This window comes from Amblyomma maculatum, chromosome 10 (assembly GCF_055883805.1).
Source record: "Amblyomma maculatum isolate TAMU_Amacu chromosome 10, ASM5588380v1, whole genome shotgun sequence".
Lineage (NCBI taxonomy): Eukaryota > Metazoa > Arthropoda > Arachnida > Ixodida > Ixodidae > Amblyomma > Amblyomma maculatum.
The window spans coordinates 114,096,384-114,116,348 of record NC_139353.1 but is presented as its reverse complement, the minus strand read 5'-3'; the positions used below and the strand labels follow the sequence as shown (position 1 = coordinate 114,116,348).

General features: G+C 48.6%; 1 protein-coding gene across 2 annotated transcripts in view; it reads right to left on the bottom strand.

Moving 5' to 3' along the window:
- Nucleotides 1-19,965, bottom strand: part of LOC146177280 (uncharacterized) — a 103,118-nt gene that overhangs the window by 28,331 nt on the left and 54,822 nt on the right. For both annotated transcript variants that reach the window (XM_084580418.1, XM_084580419.1), the window contains exon 2: nt 12,662-12,744. In XM_084580418.1, the coding sequence (XP_084436544.1) occupies nt 12,662-12,744 (83 nt within the window). The remainder of the gene's footprint in view (nt 1-12,661; nt 12,745-19,965) is intronic.

Below are 19,965 nucleotides of genomic sequence, written 5' to 3'. Positions count from 1 at the left end.
TGTTGTATCAACCGCAAAAGTTTGCATGTTTTGTACGTACGCAACACATGCAATACGAGGACCACTGCATGCAAAAGCTCCCTGGAGTGGCTCTGAATATCCCCGGCTCCTCAGAGTGACGTCACAGCGGACGGCAAGAGCGAGGTTTCTCTCGCTGCTTTGCTACTCCATTGCAGTTGCGCGGGGCGCGGGAAGATTTAAATGCGCGTTTTGATTCGGCGATTTCGCAGATGCTTGTTTTCATAATCGAAAAAATACCACCGTAGATGTGATCAACAAATATTCTAGCGCCAAATCTAGACAAAAAACACATTTTAAAAATTTGTCAGTGTCTCTTGAATACACTAAAACTATTCGTTAAATAAAACGTTGCATATTAGTGAGCTGGCGTTTCAGGTTCAGAAAGAACGCAGTTTTATTATTTTTGTTTAGCCTGTGGACGTGAGGGAGATGCTCTGGGCTGCATTATAACAGCATGTACTTCTAATATTACTGGGTAGTTAAAGCGGTGTAAAGAACCACATTTTGCCCCTGGTTGGTTGCCAAAGAAACCGAACACGTTTCGCCGCCGCCTAGAAAACCTCTTTCTTTCGAGAAAAGAGAATACTAAACAGAACGAATGGAAGCCTTTGCCTTAGGTGGTCTCTTGGCGCGATCGCACAGAGCGCACCGCCAGCTGCCGATTCAATACCGAAGACGGCAGCCAGCTGTAGATTTGTCTGTTGTGTGGTCGAGAGGTTTCTTTAGCTGCATTTCCGTGAAAGCGCTGATCGTGCTCTGCACGAAATCCTTTTTGCATTCCAGGCGCACACTCCTGACAGATTTTACGTATTAACGTCACATTTCCCTATTATTGGCAAAATATAAGATGATGGTATGCCCGAGTGACATCTGGAGTTATATAGTAATGAGCAAGAAGCAATAAAAAGTTAGAATGTATTCGGTGGAGCTTGTTTTCTATCGTACACTTTCCTGGCCGTAGCTTTTTTCTCTACCAAGGACATAGCCGTATAATTCACATGAAGACGTTGTGCTAGTCGTCTCTTTATGGATTTCCGGGCTCGCTTTGACCGTTTGTTGGAGTGATATTTCAATGGGCTTGGGCATCGTCTATGGTCTTCAGGGCATGAAGCCTTCAGTCTACTACAGTTCGGAAGATTTTTAGATGGCCAATGACACACTACGCTGGATGATTCCTTCCACCGCCTCACCCCTGTAGACAGCCCCCATTCGAGACGAATGGCACAGAAGAGCTATATCATTTTCAATTTCCGACCGCTGTAAAGTTTGCTATTTGTTCCCGTGCTAGCAATTCTTTTCTCCTGGTGGTAATTTATTTTGCTATCTACACGAGCTATCTTCGGCATTCCGCTTCTTCCGAAGCAGACGGCATAAAATTCTTGGTGAGAACAAAAACACATTTAATTGTCTGAAATCTCCAAAGGGGGTTCGTCGAGGCTCTGTAGCAACCATGGAAAAATGAGCGATTTGTAAATAGATCTCTCTGTGCCAGAGGCGTCACACATAGCCAAGAATTTCGGAAGCTACCTTGATCCATTCGCAGTACGTGACACTGTTTATGTCATCCCAACGTTTTCTGCCTGAGGCAGAGTCCAATCTACTGCGCGCAGTTTAAGACTAATGTGCGCATTGAGACATCTCTACGAGAAAAGGAAAAGTCCCCTAATCATCAGTACATTCTTTTAGCCAGTCTTATAACCGCCAATTTAAAGGCTTTGCCATCACTACGGCGGTTCATTCTCCATTTTCTGCCTATATAGCGATTGCCAGTAGGTGCCGCTCTATCTTTGTGTGGTGATTCTCTTTCTACTTTGTTCCAGCATACAACTTCGAATACTCATTCGAATGTATTTATAGATTTGCTCAAAATAAGGACGGGTTTAGACTAGGAATATGAACACAGCTCGAATTAAAAAAAGACATCGCTTCGGAAGAGCTGGAACTGGTTGGGTGTAGTGTTACAAAGGGAAATATTTTGTTGTGCTGGTCTATGCCAACACCCTGGGACATGCAATTTGTAAAACATTCGGAATGGAAATAATGCAAAAGCGTTTTCAGCTATGATAGTGGCAACAAAGGCCATTCTGTATAAATTACCACAAATGAAATCAATGCATCAGGGTGATGCTGTTATTCCATTTTTAAATATAATGAATGTCATTATTCTTTCCAGTTTGAATAAAGGTTAGAAAAATACGTTTGTTCTTTTGTGTTCTCAAACATGCAGCCTTTTGGAAACACTTGGAATGATTAATTTTAGAAGCTTGTAAATGAATAGAACCCTGTCGGTGCGGGGTTATGGCAATATATCCGCAAACGATGTGCATCTGCATCCGGCGATTGTATACCGTAAGATTATTGACATGGCAGTGCACTGCCAAAAGCAAGAAATCAGGCTGCGAAAGTGCATTACAGGAACGTCGCTGTTTCTAAATTATGACTACTATGTTTCGCACATTACTCGCGTAGCCACCTTTGTGAAAGGCAGCTCTGAGTTCGGAAGCTTCGCTTAGTTAGAACTTTACTCTTACCCTGAGGCAGGGACATGAATTTACCACATTCCGATGGAAGTAGTGCACCGAATCGTGAAGATAGGTTTTGATCAAGACCCCTTTGTGAATATTCTCTCTGTCACAGATCAAGTTGCGAATATTATTATTGACATCTGTCCTTGAACCCGAATGCTTTGCAGAGCTCATATTGAATGCACTTCTCTGGCACACCTTTGTAATGTTTATTTCACTGAAAAGCTACCTTAATGGCACGAGCAAACGCAAAACGTGAAGGCTGTCTTGAGGTGTTAAAACAGAGTGGACCGCGATACTGCTTGTTAATAAAGAGAGCGTAAAGTGGAATAAAAACTCTGTAATTATATGGTTGGTAATCAAACAATATGAGTTTATTGAAATCTGTCTCGAATCCAGGGAAGATTTTTGGTGAACCCGAAAGACGCCACTGCTAGGCCACGCCGCTGCGAGCGAAATACAGCCAACCGCAGCCGACCGAAGTCGACCGGATACCGGTAATGTAGCAGGCTCATAAAAGAAAAAAAGGCTCTTGCCACTGTGACTCCAAGTGTTTTGCCTCGTCTCTGGGATCCTCGCTCATGCCAACAAGTGGTGACCCGGATGTGATTGATTATGGATCAGCAAGGCAACGTCGCCAGTTCCATGGTAGCCGTACTGGACGTCAAACTGCCTGCATTGTGGTCCGGTGACCCAGAACTTTGGCTCGTACAAGTCCAGTGCCAATTCGCTGCACGCCTACTCACTACTGAATAGACGAAAAATCACCACGTCGTGAGCAGCCTCCCGTCTGCGACAACCAGCGATGTATGGGATCTATTTCTTGCGCCACCCATGGAGAACGCCTACCGAACCCTTAAAGGCACGATGATTCGTCGAATTACGCCTTAGCAACTGGTGCGTCTAGAGCAAGTACTTAGAGACGCCGAACTGTGTGGCCACAGGCCTAGCCAACATTTGTTCTATTGCAACAACTAGCCGGCAGCAAGGCAAACGTTGACAGCCGCCTAGTGCGGGAGCGTTTTCTGCAGACTTCCAGCAAATACGCGGATAGGTCACCTGGCGTCTGGCGAGACGGAAATTACCAAGGTGGACGCGCTCACCGACAAAATCATGGCCGCCGCCAAGTCGACTCGTGGCGATGGACGCAGACGCACCGCCCGTGCTCGTCAACTCAGTGTAATAGATGCGAGAGAAGATTTCTCCCCTCGCTGACACCATTGTGGCGCTGCAGTCGAGTGACAACCAGCGCGCACGACCGTACTGCTCCACAACAACGCAGAGTGTGCTGGAACCACCGCAGGTTTGGCGGTGCTGAACGTAACTTTGTACAGCCCCGTCCACGTCTAGCTATAACAAGGCTCCTGCTTTCAAATCGTCATTGCGTCCAACCCTTCCGCGCATACTGCTCCACAACAACGCAGAGTGTGCTGGAACCACCGCAGGTTTGGCGGTGCTGAACGTAACTTTGTACAGCCCCGTCCACGTCTAGCTATAACAAGGCTCCTGCTTTCAAATCGTCATTGCGTCCAACCCTTCCGCGCAATAAAGCTAAGTGGCAGGCCGTGTGAAGCAGCATGTCCGGCTCCCTCTATGCTTGCATCGTTTGGCATCGATATGCGCCTGCATGCGACGCAAGGTTGCTTTCAAAGCAGTGACCATGTTATAGCTAGAAGTGGATGACCCTGTACATCCACGCGAGAAGTCGGGAAATTCTCCGGGCTAGTACTGAGGGCGACCAGCGCGCCAGCCTCGCCGTACAGTCATCTCTCGAATTTCGTCTTGACCGATCGTTAGAAAAGCACCCGCTTCCTGATAGACACAGGGGCAGATATCAGTGTTATGCTTGCGTCCGCAGCCATCATAACCAATCCGCGGTATCACCGCTTCAAGTTCTGAAAAACACTACGCTACCGGTGTACGGCCAATGCTCTCTCACGCTGGACCTGCGGCTTAAGAGTACATTTCGGTGGACTTTTGTTGTATCCGACGCGAAATTGGCCATCGTTTGAGTAGGCTTTGTGTTGTACTGCTTGTTGACGTCCTCATCAGGCGTTTTCAAGATCCCCTGTCACAAGCAGAAGTACGCGGGAAGCCATCTAAGCATCCGCCCCTCAGTCACACGCTCGAGGCGCCGTCAAGCGCAGCACGATTCGACAGCATCCTCAGCGATTTCATCGAGGTGACGCGGTCCCGGCAGGGAAGCACGGTCATCAAACACAGTTTATGCCACCACAACATCACCACCATCCCACCAGCTTACGCACGACCATGACACCTGTCTTCACAAAACAGTTTGACCACATTCTCTGGCGCGGCATAATTCGCCCATCCTTGAGCCCTGGGGCGTCATCACTGCATATAGCACCTACATCTACATAGGAGACTGACGACCTTGCGGGGATTATCAAGCCCTAGGTCGAACCACAGTGCCCGGCCGCTATCCAACACCTCACAATCATGATGTGATAGCGAGCCTACCGATTCGAAAAGTTTCTCTAAAACTGACCAACAGGCGGCATGGCATGCGCGAAGAGGACACACTAAAACTAGTTATAAACATGGTAGTGAGCCGATTTATGTACAGCTGACCCTACCAGTGACTCAACAAGAGCGGAATACAACAAGCGGATGCCCTGGTACGTAAAGCGTATGACACCGCTCCGACTACCACCCAACACGTTGACAGAAAAACGCATGGCGCTTGGATTGCAAAACACCTTCGAATAGCTACACTAGGCGCAGCTTGACTCGCAGAAATTCCGGCTGCTGCAGACAACGACTAGAACAGCGCTCTTACAGAGACTCGGACAACGTGAGCAGCTGAGAGAAATAGCGACGACGGAATCGATGCACGACGAACTTCGCAAGTCCATGAAGGTAGCTCCAATTCCGAAAAACATGGACCCTAACCTCCACCAAGGTAGAAGAGAAGCAAGGGCAGAATTCATTCAAAAAACAGACGCTCCTCAAAACACGATTATATATGCAGACGCGTCCTCGAGAGTAGGACACAACCAAATTGTAGTGGTCTATTCGTCTCTACGCGAGACGGCACACTAGCAGAGGCCGAGGAAGTATCCGTTTCTCTAGCGGTGGCAGAAGGCTATAGAACCTGGAGGTCACTAACGATACTCACGGACTCTCAAACAGCCTGTCAAAATTACATGAATGGTAGGATAGGTTGTCACGCGCTCCGTATACTCCTCGAAGCCAGTGACAGAATTAAAAACGACGAAGACGAAGAAAAAAAGACCAGACACAAGATTATGTGGGTACCGGGGCACATGGGGGTGATAGGGAACCAAGAGGCCGACAGGATAGCTCGAGCATGCATTACTTTTCGCGCATGCGACGCGTCCGCGGAACTTTTCCCAGCACCCAAGTGCATACTTGGTCATAATAGAAAACTATAGAGGCAGAAGAATGCGATATTCCCCACCGCACAGTTCTCTCAACAGAGATGAAGCTGTCATTTGGAGACAATTGCAGACGGATTCATACCAAAACCTACACATACTAAACAAAATTCACCCAACCATATACACGGACAAATGTCCTTGGTGCGATCAAAAACCCACATTATAGCACATCACATGGGCCTGTCAAAATATAGACGTGGTCTTGGAAATTCAAAACCCGAGTGCGGAGCAATGGGAGACTCCGCTGCTCAGCGACCGCTGCGAAGACCAGCAAGGTCTGGTACAGCGAGCTCAACGAGCGGCAGTAGCCAGCAGAGCCCTGGACTGAGGGCAACCAACCATTATTCAGAAGTGGACGAGGTCGACGTAGAAGCCTCTTGTAGATGCAACAAGTAGATATCTCTGAAGATGTCCCAAAAAGCGTCGAAATATTATAGGGCTTAATAAAATTTTTTCTTCTAAAACCGACCTTTTGGGTGTCTACCATCAGATAACAATGGCTCCAGAAGAGCTCTCGAAGACGCCGATAGCAAGGCCCTTCAGCGTCTTCTGTTCCTGCGTATGCTAATCGGCCTCAGAAAGACCAGAAAATCATTCCATAGCTATACAAATGGTGTTTTGTACCGCCTCGACTTCTGTCATGCATACCTCGACAGTTTACAAGCCCGTATTTGGGCCGGCGACTACACATCTCGCTTACGAGACATCATGAATGAGCTCAGAGCTACACCTCTGCGATAGTGCACTGGCAGTGCATTCGTGAGGAAAGAACTTGATTTATGTTGTCAGTGTTTCTGCGTAACGACGCACTGCGATAACCCCTACAAACACCTTCAAAGTATATCTGTCGTGGGAGGAGAATCCTCACTATTGATATACGGGGATGTCTGAAAGTTGCTTCATTGGTAGACTGAAACCTACGTTCACTGAAACTCAGCTCACACAGCCCTTCTTATCCTGCAGCCAGTACACGTGATGAAGAGCCCCGTCCCACGGCAGTGGATTGTACTGCGAGAGAGACCGGCAGCTACCACGCGCACAGTGGCAGACTTTCGAGTGCACCAAGCCAATAAATCTCTAGATTTGTGTGCTGTTATGCTCGTTTACATCATGCCCTTACTAGGGGAGTGCTGTAGTGAACAAGAAAGACGTCACAGCTAGGCCACAGCGCTTGTAGTGAAAAGTTGCCAGCAGCAGTCGACCGAAGTCTTCCGGCTACAGGAAAAGTGGCCGGCTCATGAACGAAAATAAAGCAGTTGTATTGAGACTGAGACAACTTCTGTGATGGAGGGCGCAAAAACGATAGTGACATATATTACTGATGTTGTAAGCACTGTCCATGAACTTCATAGTGCTTTTTAAAATATTCCTCATAACCGGTCATCTGGGCCTGACAATAAAACGGTGTTGTCCGAATGCTGATGATTTTAGTAGCTGCTTTAGATCGTCTTACAAGACTAAAGTGAACCTGCAGGTGTTTTTTCTTTTCCCACTAGCAGTGGAGGTGTCTTTTATCCCGACATCCTCCAGGGCACCCCTGAGCTCAATTTTGTTCATCTTGTTGGTCACACATCAACTGTCATGGCACAAGCCGACTCCCAGCACCCACCTGTGACTGCCGTGCCGGCAGCTGCCGCTACTCACATGAATTCTCCGGATGCGCATGCTTCCTTTGCGAGCCTGACGTCCCCTAGTGCCCTTAGACCCTCAGTCAATGGGCCAGCCTACTTTTTCGGTCAGCGGACACCAGCCCACCCCTCTTGTTTTTGCCAGTTTCCGAGATGATGACGTGGACGAGTGGCTACAGCAGCAAGACCGAATGAGAATTTTCAAAAACTGGGATGCTTCTATGAATCTCATAAACGTCTCATTCTATGTGATGTGGTCAAGACATAGATGCTCAGCCAGGACGCCATTCCTGGGGAGCCAAAATTCACCTCCAAGATTCGGCAGATTTTTGGGACTGTTCGTTCCGGCCCTACGGTTTTTCAAAAGAAGGTACCCGCGTTCAAGCGACCTGCGCATCCAGCACTGTGGATGTCCTCACCCTATGTCGGCGAATCTACACCGCAATGGCTGAATGCGACCGCGTTCACCATATCCTAAAAGGTATTGACTATTTTGCCTTGGCAGCTCTGTCTGCTCAGAATCTACCCATGGTAGCTACATTCTCGCCACTTGCCAGCGACTTGACCATAAACAGTCGATGAGGCTCAACAACACCTGGAATTCACAACAAACTCTCTAGGCCAATCTGCGCCCCTCCCCCCCGAATCGCTATATTATTCCTTAGGAGCTCCACTATGACATTTCTTCAACAGGTGCCTTTCCTCGTCCATCTACTTCCTCTATTACGTTGCGTCACATCAAGGACAAGATTTTCTAGGTCGCTCGCCCCATGGCTATGCAATCATCATTCCCTCCCTAAAGGTCGAGGTATGCTGAGATTGCTGCTCCTCCTCCCCGTCCCGAATTTGTGCACTCCAGTCTCGGCTATGTGACCTCGCGACCGTCGGGGTATGGTACTCGGCGACCGCTCCCGCGCCATCCAGTTGCTTTCTACTGCGTCATCTGCAGCCATTTTACACGCGTCTGTCTCAGATGTTCGCGAGATGAACGTGAAACCTCATCTTCATCATTCCTCTTCCCCATCGAGTCTCCCTGACCAGCCTAGGAACAAGCGGACACGGTGTCCCAGGTTTCCAAGGTCCTTCGCCTGATTTCGTCGTCACTTCACCCGCTTTCTTCGTACTTAAGCCACAGCGCGCAACACTGTCTGGAGCAGAGGCGAAATTGTGAAGATTGTAGGCGGTGCAGTTTCACCTTCGGAAACTGCACAGCCTACCATCTCCTCAATCCTTCGCTGCCCATCGAGCATGCTGACTATATTTGTTCAAGGCAATGCACTGAAATCCTTAATGCATACCAACGCCACTATTTCCTGTATGCAGCTTGTATTGTAGCTACGACTAAAAATTGCGCACTTCTTACTCGGTCCTCCATTAGGTGCAGCCAATCAGGAACCTATAAACCGTTCTGGACTGTGTACAGGCCGAATCACCATTCATGGTACCTTGCATTACAGAGTAGACTGTGCTTTATTTAGGTTTTAACTCATCCTCGACTATGATGTTTTCGCAATGCAGCATCATTAATTAGGTGTTCCTGTCTTACTCTTCAAGTAACATAATGCAACGTGGGGAAAGAGAAATAAGATTGCTACACAGCATGAAATAGCACTCAACAGCTGTACAGGCCTCGACTATGATATTTCCGCAATGCAGCATCATTACTTAGGTGTTCCCGTCTTACTCTTTAAGTACCATAATGCAACGTCGGGAGAGAGAAATAAGATTGTTACGCAGTATGAAATAGCACTGAACAACTGTACAGGGAACACTTAGTTCGCAGGTCGAGCCAGCATTCCGACAGGTGGACTTGTCTTTGTATAGAACCGGACGAATCCACTTATCGAAACGTTGGCTCGACATGCGAACTAAGGCTTCCATCTACAATTGATCAGTGCTATTTCATACTGTGTAGCAATCTTCTTTCTCTCTTTCTACTCTGAACTCAACATACCTACTGATTCAAAACTCCCATGCTCCCGTTTTGTTATGGCTGCCACTGACATCCCCACTCCTGGTTACGAAGGTATTCTTTCGGTGACTTCAGAAGTGGCGATTATCGGCAGGTATTGTTGGAACCCAGCCGCCGGATTCTGTCAAAGGATATTATAATTCTCATGCTACTAGTTCGACTTTCCAGAGGTTCTTCTCTTAATGCGCCTTCGACACCATATCGGAGCGCATTCTTCTGCACGGCGGATCTAGAGTAGCTTCAGTCTCTCCAGCCGTTTCCACCTCCCGTTTTTTCGTTTCTACCTCAGGGAACTCCAATATGTACCCCCTTTTCCCAATGTAGTCTTCGCGACACGGTAAGCACCGACGACGTAACAGAAAGCAAATGAATTGACCTTTGTATTGAACAAGCACCAGTATCTTTTGGCGTGCGTTCTGAAGCTTTGGGTGATACCTCTACAGCATTTGCATCCACATCGGCTAATCAGGCATCTTTCGAAGCCGGGATATATCTTTATCTTGATCCGAGAGTAAAATGCTGGTGACATGCTTGACAGCAACAAAATGCGCCCTTCCTTCTGTTCATTGTCATCGCCCGTTATGTTAGTGCAAAATAGGAAGGTTCAGTTTTTTATGGGTTCAATACCATTTTCTCAACCGAATCACATAGTAAAATGCATATGCCCGCCCTCGAATTTACAACGCACTCGACGGTATGCAAGCTGCCTAGCTTTTTTTCAAGCGTATAGATTTATGATCGGATTACTGGCAAATCCCCATGCATGAAGAAGACAAAGAGAAGACAGCCTTTTGCACACCGTACGGCTTACACGAATGTAACACAGCGCCTTTATGGCTTGCAATTCTCCGGCAACACACGAGATAATGGCTGACACAGTCTGCGCGGCCTCAAATTGAAAACATGTGGTGTTTTGGCGCTTTTGTTTCTGCAATTTCTAATCCTCTCACACGTCATATTTAAGTTTCGCTTGCACTTTCCAATCCTGGCCTTCAGCTAAATAAGAAATGATTTTTTTGCGTCATAATCAAATCATTTTCTTTTTTACCTGGCATACAGCGAGAGGCCTAAGCGTTAAACAAATCTCTGCTGCCCTGCACTTTGCTCGTCCGACTCGGGTGGAATATCTCCGCAGTTTTATAAGATTGGCATCACGCATTCACCTCGTAATCCGCAATTTCTCCTCTATTTTCTGACCTTTGCCTGCGCTTCTCCGCACATACACACCCTTCATTTCGTCTACTACATGTGAGGCAGGTTTCGAAGCTCTAAAGCGTGCTTTGAGTTTGCGTCCGGTCCTCTGCCTTTTGATAATAAATCCCTGCGTCTTTTGCACACCGACGCCAGTGGGTAATGCATTGGCGCGATTCCTTTGCAGCGCCTAGACAGCATTACCAAAGTTGCAGCCTACAGAAGCTGTACGCTGAGTCCCACGGAGCAAAATGACTCTATCACAAAGCAACAATGCCTCACCATCTTTTGAGGCCTGCGCAGTTCAGAGGTTCTGTGTAGCTCTACGGACGTCACCTTATGGTCGACGATGACTACCATGCCCTATGCTGGTGATATTTGAACAACTTGTCTGGTCTTCTCGGGAGATATATTTTCCATCTAGAGCGACACAGCCATCGCGTGGAAATACGCATGCAGCACCAGAACTTTGATCGAACATAAGGAGTAACCTGCAAGGTGCAGTAAATTTTAACAAGGTAGTAATTACCCCCTTATCACAGGGACGCTCAAGCTCTTGCTTCACTATTCCAACGCCAATTCTTCCTTACCTGATCATTCAGAGCCATACCGTTCAGAGCAAACAGTCATGCAGCATTTTCCGGCATCCCAATAGCCTATGTGCCAGAAATGGACTGAGATCTTCCTCACCCCCAGTGTGTGCACCGATGCGGTCGAAAGCAGATTTATCGCTTCAGCAGTGCATCCTGCATCCTTAAAAATCTTTTTGCTAGTATAGGTCGGGACCAACACACTTCGACACTAACAATGTTTTCGAGACCCGCAATGCATAATAATGACGCCATGCCTCGATACAGCTAAGTACTCGCGCAGAGTCCTCAGAGCACGCAGATTATGCATCAAGCACGCCACTCCAGCTTCACTAACACTTGACGCGCTCAGGGGATGAACCATTCAGGCTGAAGATTCGAGCGCAGACTCCTCGTGCTGCGCGCGTTCTTCGCCCACCAGGAGACAGGGATGCCACCTTTGTTCACGCACGCGGCACTCCCTGTAGGCTCGCGAACAAAAAGAACAAAAGGAAGTTTCGCTAATGTTTGCCGACGTAGTTGGCCTCCGTGTTCTAGGTTCTTTTATTCTTTGGCTCGCTTCTGTATGTCGTCCAGGTTACCGTGGGGGGACCGACACTGGGAGCCAAAAGCATTCAGTGCTCGAAGCACGAGAAGAGTAAACGTCAGCCCATGCCCTTTCAGGCTTGAATATCAAATTTACGTACAGGTAGCACTCGAGATTGGACAGACAGTTGGCCCACATGGCACCAAGTAGAGACAGTTTGACGCTCCAATGAGGACCCCTTTCAAAAGCTGATCGTTCGAAGCATACTATTTTTTTTATGTTACAGCTTAATCAGTCCTTGATATGTGTCCAAGGCGGTGTGTCGCGTTCAAGCTCATTAAGGCGGCGTGTTGGCGGGCAGAGTTTAAAGCGTTCCAAAAAGGCGCGCACTTTTGGGCTCCGTCGCTTTTGGATCTCCATCGCTTTTGTCACAGCATTTCTGCGCGGAGATTATGGTAGAATACGAACTGTCAGTAGACACATGCAAGATCATTGAAAGGTACGAGGTGTACTATCTGTTGTTCTGCACTGGCAGACATACCGATAACACTTCGTGCGAGGTATTGTTTGATGCATATCCTTTAAACCCTTATCTACATTAGATGCTTCAGTCAGAACGCATTTGATTGTGAACTAACGGCTGTAACTTCTCTTTTGATCACCTGCACTAGCAGCAAGAAAATGCGAATCTTGGAAAGTAGAATTATAAACAGTGGATGTTCTCGTTTATCTCCCGGTTTACCACGCTATGATTTTTTACGTTTTCATGCAAGCAGTTCTTCTCACCAATGAGTGAGGACACAGCCATTCTGGCGTCATCATCCAATTCCTTTCCATTTTGAAGCGTCGCTGTGAAGTATTTGTGGCGCCTGTAAAAGGTAAGCATTGGGGATACATATTCACTTTTTTCTTTGCGCAATATAAAGAAGAATTTCATGGACATACGTTGTTTTCACCATTGTGCCGCATAAAAAGAAGAATACAAATGCTTGCTAAAGTAAAGGGAGACAGAAATTTATAACAGGTAAACGGTACCTAAAGCTAAATTACATAAACCAAATTGAAAATTGTTTCTTTTTTGAACAAATGCATCTAATAACTACATATTTCCCTTATAGGCTTTAGATGGGGCAGCTCCAATAGGATCTGTCCCTGGTCACCCCACGCTGGTTGATAAGGGCTTCACTTGTGCAATAGTTGACTACACATTTTGCATGTAGCCCGCATTGGTCCCTTGACTGGTCCATGGAGGCAAATTCAGCGTTAATGGGGGTACATGCTGAAATCTGTCAGTCCAAGCGGGGCCTGACGTAAGAAGCCGTATGAGGTGCTATATATCGGCAGTGGTGTAGCTGGAAATCTGGCATGCCCCTGTTACCCGCATGTGTCCCTTTTGCAATATTTGACAGCACGTGCAACAAGAATGTGGGCTCTGCGCTTCAAATGCCATGGGAAGCTCAAGTGAAGCTACGCGGAAAATTGCCGATGTTGGCCCCACATCAACCATGGGGTAGTTAGAAAACGGGCATGCCCACATGCAGCCCCAAAATGGCCTTTGTAGGGTACTTGAGGGCAAGCGTAACCGAAATGTGGGCTCTGTGCAAACAAACCCACTTGCAAGTCAACGTGGTGCTGTCCAAAGAGATGCGCTATAGTTTTACATGTGCCGTGGCGGGGCTAGAAAGCTGTGTCACCTACATGCCAGCACCGCACGTTGCTCGGTGAATTTAGGGCAGGCAATTTGTAAAAGTGGGTTCTGTGGTGAAAACCCCTGTACTAGCCAAGCGGGGCAACCCACAAGAGACCGACTGAGTTCCCGCATCGAACATGGCTAGACTGGAAAACTGGTGTCACATTCATTGTTTCTGAATGAGTTTCGTTCAGATTGCTTAAGGCCAGATACAGTATGAATGGGGCTCTAACCCGGAGGTACTTCATCTAGCCCAAATTAGGTTGCCCAGAAAAATTCGTTGTAGGTACCATAACGGGACAGGCGGTGTAGACGATGGGTGTGCCCACATGCTTTCCCAACCGCTTTCTTCTAGGGTAGTGATGCTAGGTGTAAAACAAAATATGGGCTCTGAACGGGGAGCACCTCCTAAAGACTAAATGGCGGTGAAAAGAAGGAACACCCGCTGGCTGCCACCGCCGGTTCCTTGTGGGCAACTTGACAGCAACGCATCGTAAGTTTGAGCTCGATGCTGAAAAAAAAGCCGTTGCTATATAACTACTTGAGGTTCATATTGTCACTAATACACGTAGCAAACAGAAGAACAACCGAGCCAGCCACGCGCCAAGGAGGGCCAGTAAGGCCACTTGGCGGCGCCAGAAGATGGACAGCGGTGTGGCATTGCCACAGTTCAAGGAGGCATCGGCCCGAAGCTGCAAGCATAGGGGAACAATAGAAAAGCGGGCAAGTTATACGGGAGTCTCTGGCTCTGGTTTGGACCCTAAAACGGTTTAACGTTTGTAATATGGCTTCATTCTGGGGACGTGAGCTATTTCAGACTTCGTATGCCTAGAGGAGCGGACAGTCTCTTGTGATAGCACCTCGTAGTTCACCGCGCTGAGACGGCGGAGCATCTCGTAGGGTCTAAAGTAACACCGCAGAAGCTTTTCAGAGCGCCCTCGCAACCATATTAGGCTCCATACCCAGACTTGGTAGCCGGGTGTGTAAGTCACCTCTCGGTGTAGCACGTTGTAGCGCTGGGCGTCATGTATTTGTTGGTGTCGAATTCCCTGTCGAGCAAGTTGGCGTGCGGCTTCTGCGTCACGAATAAATTGGTCAGCCCCCACGACAGTAGAGGCAGCAGAATCTGGAAGAAGCATGACATCCAGCATAGTCAAAGGTTCGCGTCCATGTTCCAAATGAAATGGAGAGAAGCATGTAGTTTCCCGGAGCGCAGTGTTGTATGCGAACGTGATGTACGGCAGAATTCGGTCCCAGTTTCCATAATCGTCGTCAACATACATATAAATCATATCGGCAGTTGTCTTCTTAACCGCTCAGTTAGTCCATTACTTTGAGGATGATAGACAGTTGTCTTGCGGTAGGTGGTGCCACTCAGTCGAAGGACATCGCTCGTGAGTGCCGACGTAAACGAGGTTCCCCTTTCAGTTAAGAGGACTACTGGGGTACCGTAATGGAGTAGAATGTTGTGAATAAAGAAATGCGCAACTACCTCTGCGGTACCACGGGAAATGGCCTTGTTCTCACAGTAGCGGCTGAGGTAGTCAGTGAGAGCCGCTATATACCTGTTACCTGTGGAGGACTTCGAGAATGGGTCCAGTAAGCGCATGCCGACCTGCTGAAATGGGAATTTCGGGAGATCGATAGGCTGCAGAAGCCCAGGTGGTTTAAAGGGCGGTGTCTTCCGCCGCTGGCACTCACGGAAGATACGGAAGCAGCGGTGGACAACGGCAGCTAGCCTAGGGCAGTTGTACTTTCGGCGTATCAGTGCCAATGTACGAGAAAAATCGAGATGGCCGGAAGAAAGGTCGCCGTGGCACGCACGAAGAACTTCGTCATGAAGTGTTGTGGGTACTACAAGCAGATAAACAGTTTTTGTTGGACCGTAGCTCTTCTTGTACAGCACACCATCGTGCAAGCAAAATGACGACAGTCCGCGCCTGAAGAGCTGAGGAGGAGATGACACGGTTCCTTCGAGATATTCGATGAGGGGCAAAAGCTCAGAATCGGCTTGCTGCTTTCGGGCTAAGGTGGACGTCGTGATAACACCGAGGAAAACGTAATCGTCGTCGGAGCCGTCCGTGTGGCAGGGAGTAGGGGCGTGGGATAGACAGTCAGCATCACTGTTTCTTGTCGGACTTGTGCACGATAGTAACGTCAAATTCTTGCAACCGAAGCTCTATCGAGCAAACCGACCCGATGGATATTTCAGGTTTGCCAGCCAACACAGCCGATGATAGTCGCTCACGACACGAAACGGACGAATATTCATGACTGCCCACACAACAGCGAGGCACTCCTTTTTCGTAGTTGAATAATTAAATTCTGTGCGGGATAAAGTGCGACTGGCGTAAGCAATGACGCGTTCTGCACTGTCCTGCCACTGAACAAGGACTGCACCGAGGCCAACGTAACTGGCATCCGTGTGCAGTTCCGTGTCGGCCTCTTCGTCCAAGTGGCCAAGTATAGGTGTACATTGGAGACGGAACTTGAGTTCCGTGAAGGCTTTTTCCTGATCGGGGCCCCAAACGAATGGTTCGGCATCTTTTTTCAAACGGGTCAGAGGCTCAGCGAGCTTACAGAAATTGTGAGCAAAGCGACGATAGTACACACAGAGGCCGAGAAATAGACGCAAGATTTGTTTATCTGCTGGTTTGGGGAATGAAGCGACAGCGGCCGTCTTTTTTGGGTCTGGGCTAACATCTCGAGCGCTGACAATGGGCCGAGAAATTTCTGCTCATTAAAAGCAAAGTGGCATTTTTTGGGTTTTAGAGAGTGACCGGCAGATCGGATGGCCTCGAAAACTGCGCACAAACGTTTCAGGTGCTCGTCAAACGTGTCCGAGAAAATCACAACATCGTCGAGATATACGAGGCATGACTGCCACTTCAGGCCAGAGTACGGCGTCCATCATTCGTTGAAATGTGGCAGGAGCCGAGCACAGGCTAAACGGGAGCACTTTAAAATGATACAAACCTTCCGGCGTAATAAAAAGTCTTCTCACGCTCTCGCTCGTCAACCTCCATCTGCCAATATCCACTGCGGAGGTCAAGGGACGAAAAGTAAGTGGCATCGCGAAGGCGATCGAGGGAGTCATCAATGCACGGCAGGGGGTACGCATCCTATTTCGTGACGTTATTGAGGCGTCTGTAATCCACGCAGAAACTTAAGGTTCCATCCTTCTTCGCGACGAGGACAACAGGCGAAGCCCAGGGGCTCGTTGACGGTTGGATAAGGTCGTCCTGGAGCATTTCTGTTACTAGGTGGCGGATGGCGTCACGTTCTTTTGAAGACACCCGGTAAGGACGCTGACATAGTGGACGTTGGTCGTCGGAAATTATAATTCGGTGCTTCATTAGTGGCGTCTCTCGGACCTTGGAGGTTGATGCAAAACAATCGCGGAACGAATCGACAAGATTCTCTATGCAGCGTTTCTGACTGGGCAAGAGGTGCGTGTTCACTCCTGTCTGAATGGCTGTAGACGTAGTATTGTCAAGGTCTGAAATATTGGTTTAAAGCATAGTGGCCTGTACATTCTCCAAGTTCTTAAAAATAAGCGACCGTCGTGTTCGCCGTGAAATGTTGAGGTTCACATGTGAAGTTTGTCACTAGCACTTCGACTTGTCCACGGACAAGTTCGACAAGGCCCCGAGCAACACAAACTTGTCGAGTGAGAAGCAATGACATGTTAACTTCGGCAATGCCACGCGTGCCGGTGCTGTGATCACATTCGACTGTGACGAGCTCGCTCGCCCGCGGAGGGATTATTATGTGGCCGTCACAGACGCGCAACATCGTTTTCTGGAAGTCCATGTTGCTATCAACGGCTCGCTTGGTCGAAAACGATACCATCAGCTGCTCCCAAAGGTCTATAACAGCACCATACTCTTGAAGAAAATCTAAGCCCAGAATTAGATCTTTGCAGCAATGTTGTAATACGGCAAAGGTGCCATTCAAATTAAACCCACAGATTTCTATGCGGCAAGTGCACATACCAATTGGAGTCATCACATGGCCACTGGCAGTGCGCATCATTGGCATAGGCCAAGGCGTCAGAACTTTACGGAGTGCTGTAGCTAGGTGGCTGCTCATGACGTAAAAATCGGCCTCCGGTGTCCACAAGTGCGATCACAACACAACTGTCGGCGGTTACAAAAATATCCCCGGAAACAATGCGTTTGCAGCACGTCAGTAAGTTCGTCGGATTGGGTCGTCGCCGTTCGGGCTGTCGTATCAAATCGTCGGATGAAGGCTATTTAATCTGAGTCGTAGCGACGGCCTCACCCCCGGAGGTCGTCGTGTTTAGTTTTCCCGGCGAGAGGACGTGTCTCTTAATTCCCCAGAGGAGGAGTATCGACTGGGCGAAGAAAAACGCCTCGCGGATGAAGATCGCGACTGCAGTTGCGGTGACGTCGGGTGCATCTCGTTAGTAAGTGGGTATTCGTCAATCTCCTGTAGTCTTCCGTCATAGCGAGGTCGAGGCGCGTTTGGTGGAAAACCCTCTAAACCTATTCTCCGTTACGGGCACTTGCGAAGAATGTGACCAGGCTCGCCGCAGTGGTAACAGAGCGGCCGTCTGTTGGGCGTACGCCACAAGTGCGCTTTGCTGATAGCAGGACGCTGGTCTTGCTGCGGCTAGACGGCGCGCAGACCTTGTTGCTGATCGACGGCGGGCAGGTAGCGAGGTGGTGGCCCAGCAACGGGGCGAAATGAATATGGCTCGGGGCAGGTCGACGCAGAACATCACTGTAAGTCATACTGCATGGCTCCCATTGTGGTGCTGGTGGTGGCTGCATCGCTCGCCGGATTTCATCACGAATGACGTCCCTGATAGAATAATTCACGGCAGATGGTGCATTCAAGTGGAGGTTCTGCAGCTTTTCGGGAAGCATGCTCCTGACAAGCTCCCACAATGCCTCGTCCCTGGCTGCTGGCACGGACGCGCAGTAGGGTGTGGCTGCTATGCTTGCCTGAAGGCTGTATCGGGTACGACGTTCCTGCAGTGAAAGTTCCATGCTGTTTGCTTATCTCTCATAATCTGTGAAAGTTCTTGGAGGGTCGCAAATGAGGCCAGCGAACAACTGTTTCTTCACCCCGCGCAAGAGGCGCCGTGCTTTTGTTGCCTTGGCCATGGTAGGGTCAGCCAGATTGAAAAGTCGCGCCATGCCCTCGAAAAACATGGCCACGCTCTCATTGTACTGCTGAGACCTCGAACGGTTTGCATTCTCTGCGTTTTCTTTGCTCCCACTCGAGATGAATGCTGTGAGCAACTCACGGCGAAAGACTGCCCAGTTGACAAAGGACGCCTCGTGGTTTTCAAACCACGTCTTGGCCAAATCCTGCAGCGCGAAGCACACATTCGTTAGCTTTCGCTGGTCTACCCATTGGTTGAATGCGGCCACGTACACGGTCAAAATTGGCAAACCAGTCTTCGACATCCTCGAACCGGTCATCGTGGAATGATGGTGGTGATCAAAGTCGGAGAAGTAGGTACGGTGGAGCGATGCTGGAATGTTGACTTGTCTGGCTGCCCGTCGTAGATATCATCGCTCGCAGCGGTGTGGTCAGTGGTTCGAACTCAGGTTCTGGCCTCGAAGGCGACGGCTCACTTTATGGACGGGAGTGGCGTCCAAGCGTCGATGGGCAGCGTCACTGATGTCTTCGGAGGCAACGTTCATGGGATCTTAACCTGTACAATCCACCAAATGTCACCAACATACGTAGCAAACAGAAGAACAAGCGAGCTGGCCCTTTCTAATCAAGCGAAGCTCGAGACAGACGAGGACGGCACTCAGGAATGCGCCAAGGCATTCGGCCACTTGGTGGCGCCAGACGATGGACTGCGGTGTGGCAATATTCTACCATGGCAATGCGGAGAACATGGCACGCCCACATATTTTTTCCAGAGGTCTTTCGTGTAGTATTTGAGGGCAGGTGCGACGTGATGCGCGATATATGCGACTAATTATTTGTCAAGACCAACTAAGGCTGCTCATAAATCACGTTAATGTTTCATATCGGCAGAGGCGCGGACTTGAAAGTTACTGCGCCCACATTCTACCCCGATTGGCCCCCTGTAGGGTGTGTTAACGTAAATCTTTGTTCTCAACGGAGAAAAGATCTTCACCGTAACGGGGACAACTCACACAAAGGAACATGTGTCCTCTATCGGGTGCAGCGGGGCTGATACAATCAGCAAGGCTGCATATCATTCTTGATGCGTTTTTCATGTCTCTATTTTCTATTATGCGGGTTCGTCACTTCGTTTTTTGTGTGACTTGCTCTATACTTACATGCATCTTTAGCCGATTACTTAAAATAACCGTTTCTGGGCTCTTGAACTAAGATACACAGAAAATAATTGTCAAACCGTATACAGTAAACGTTGTGCCCCTATAGC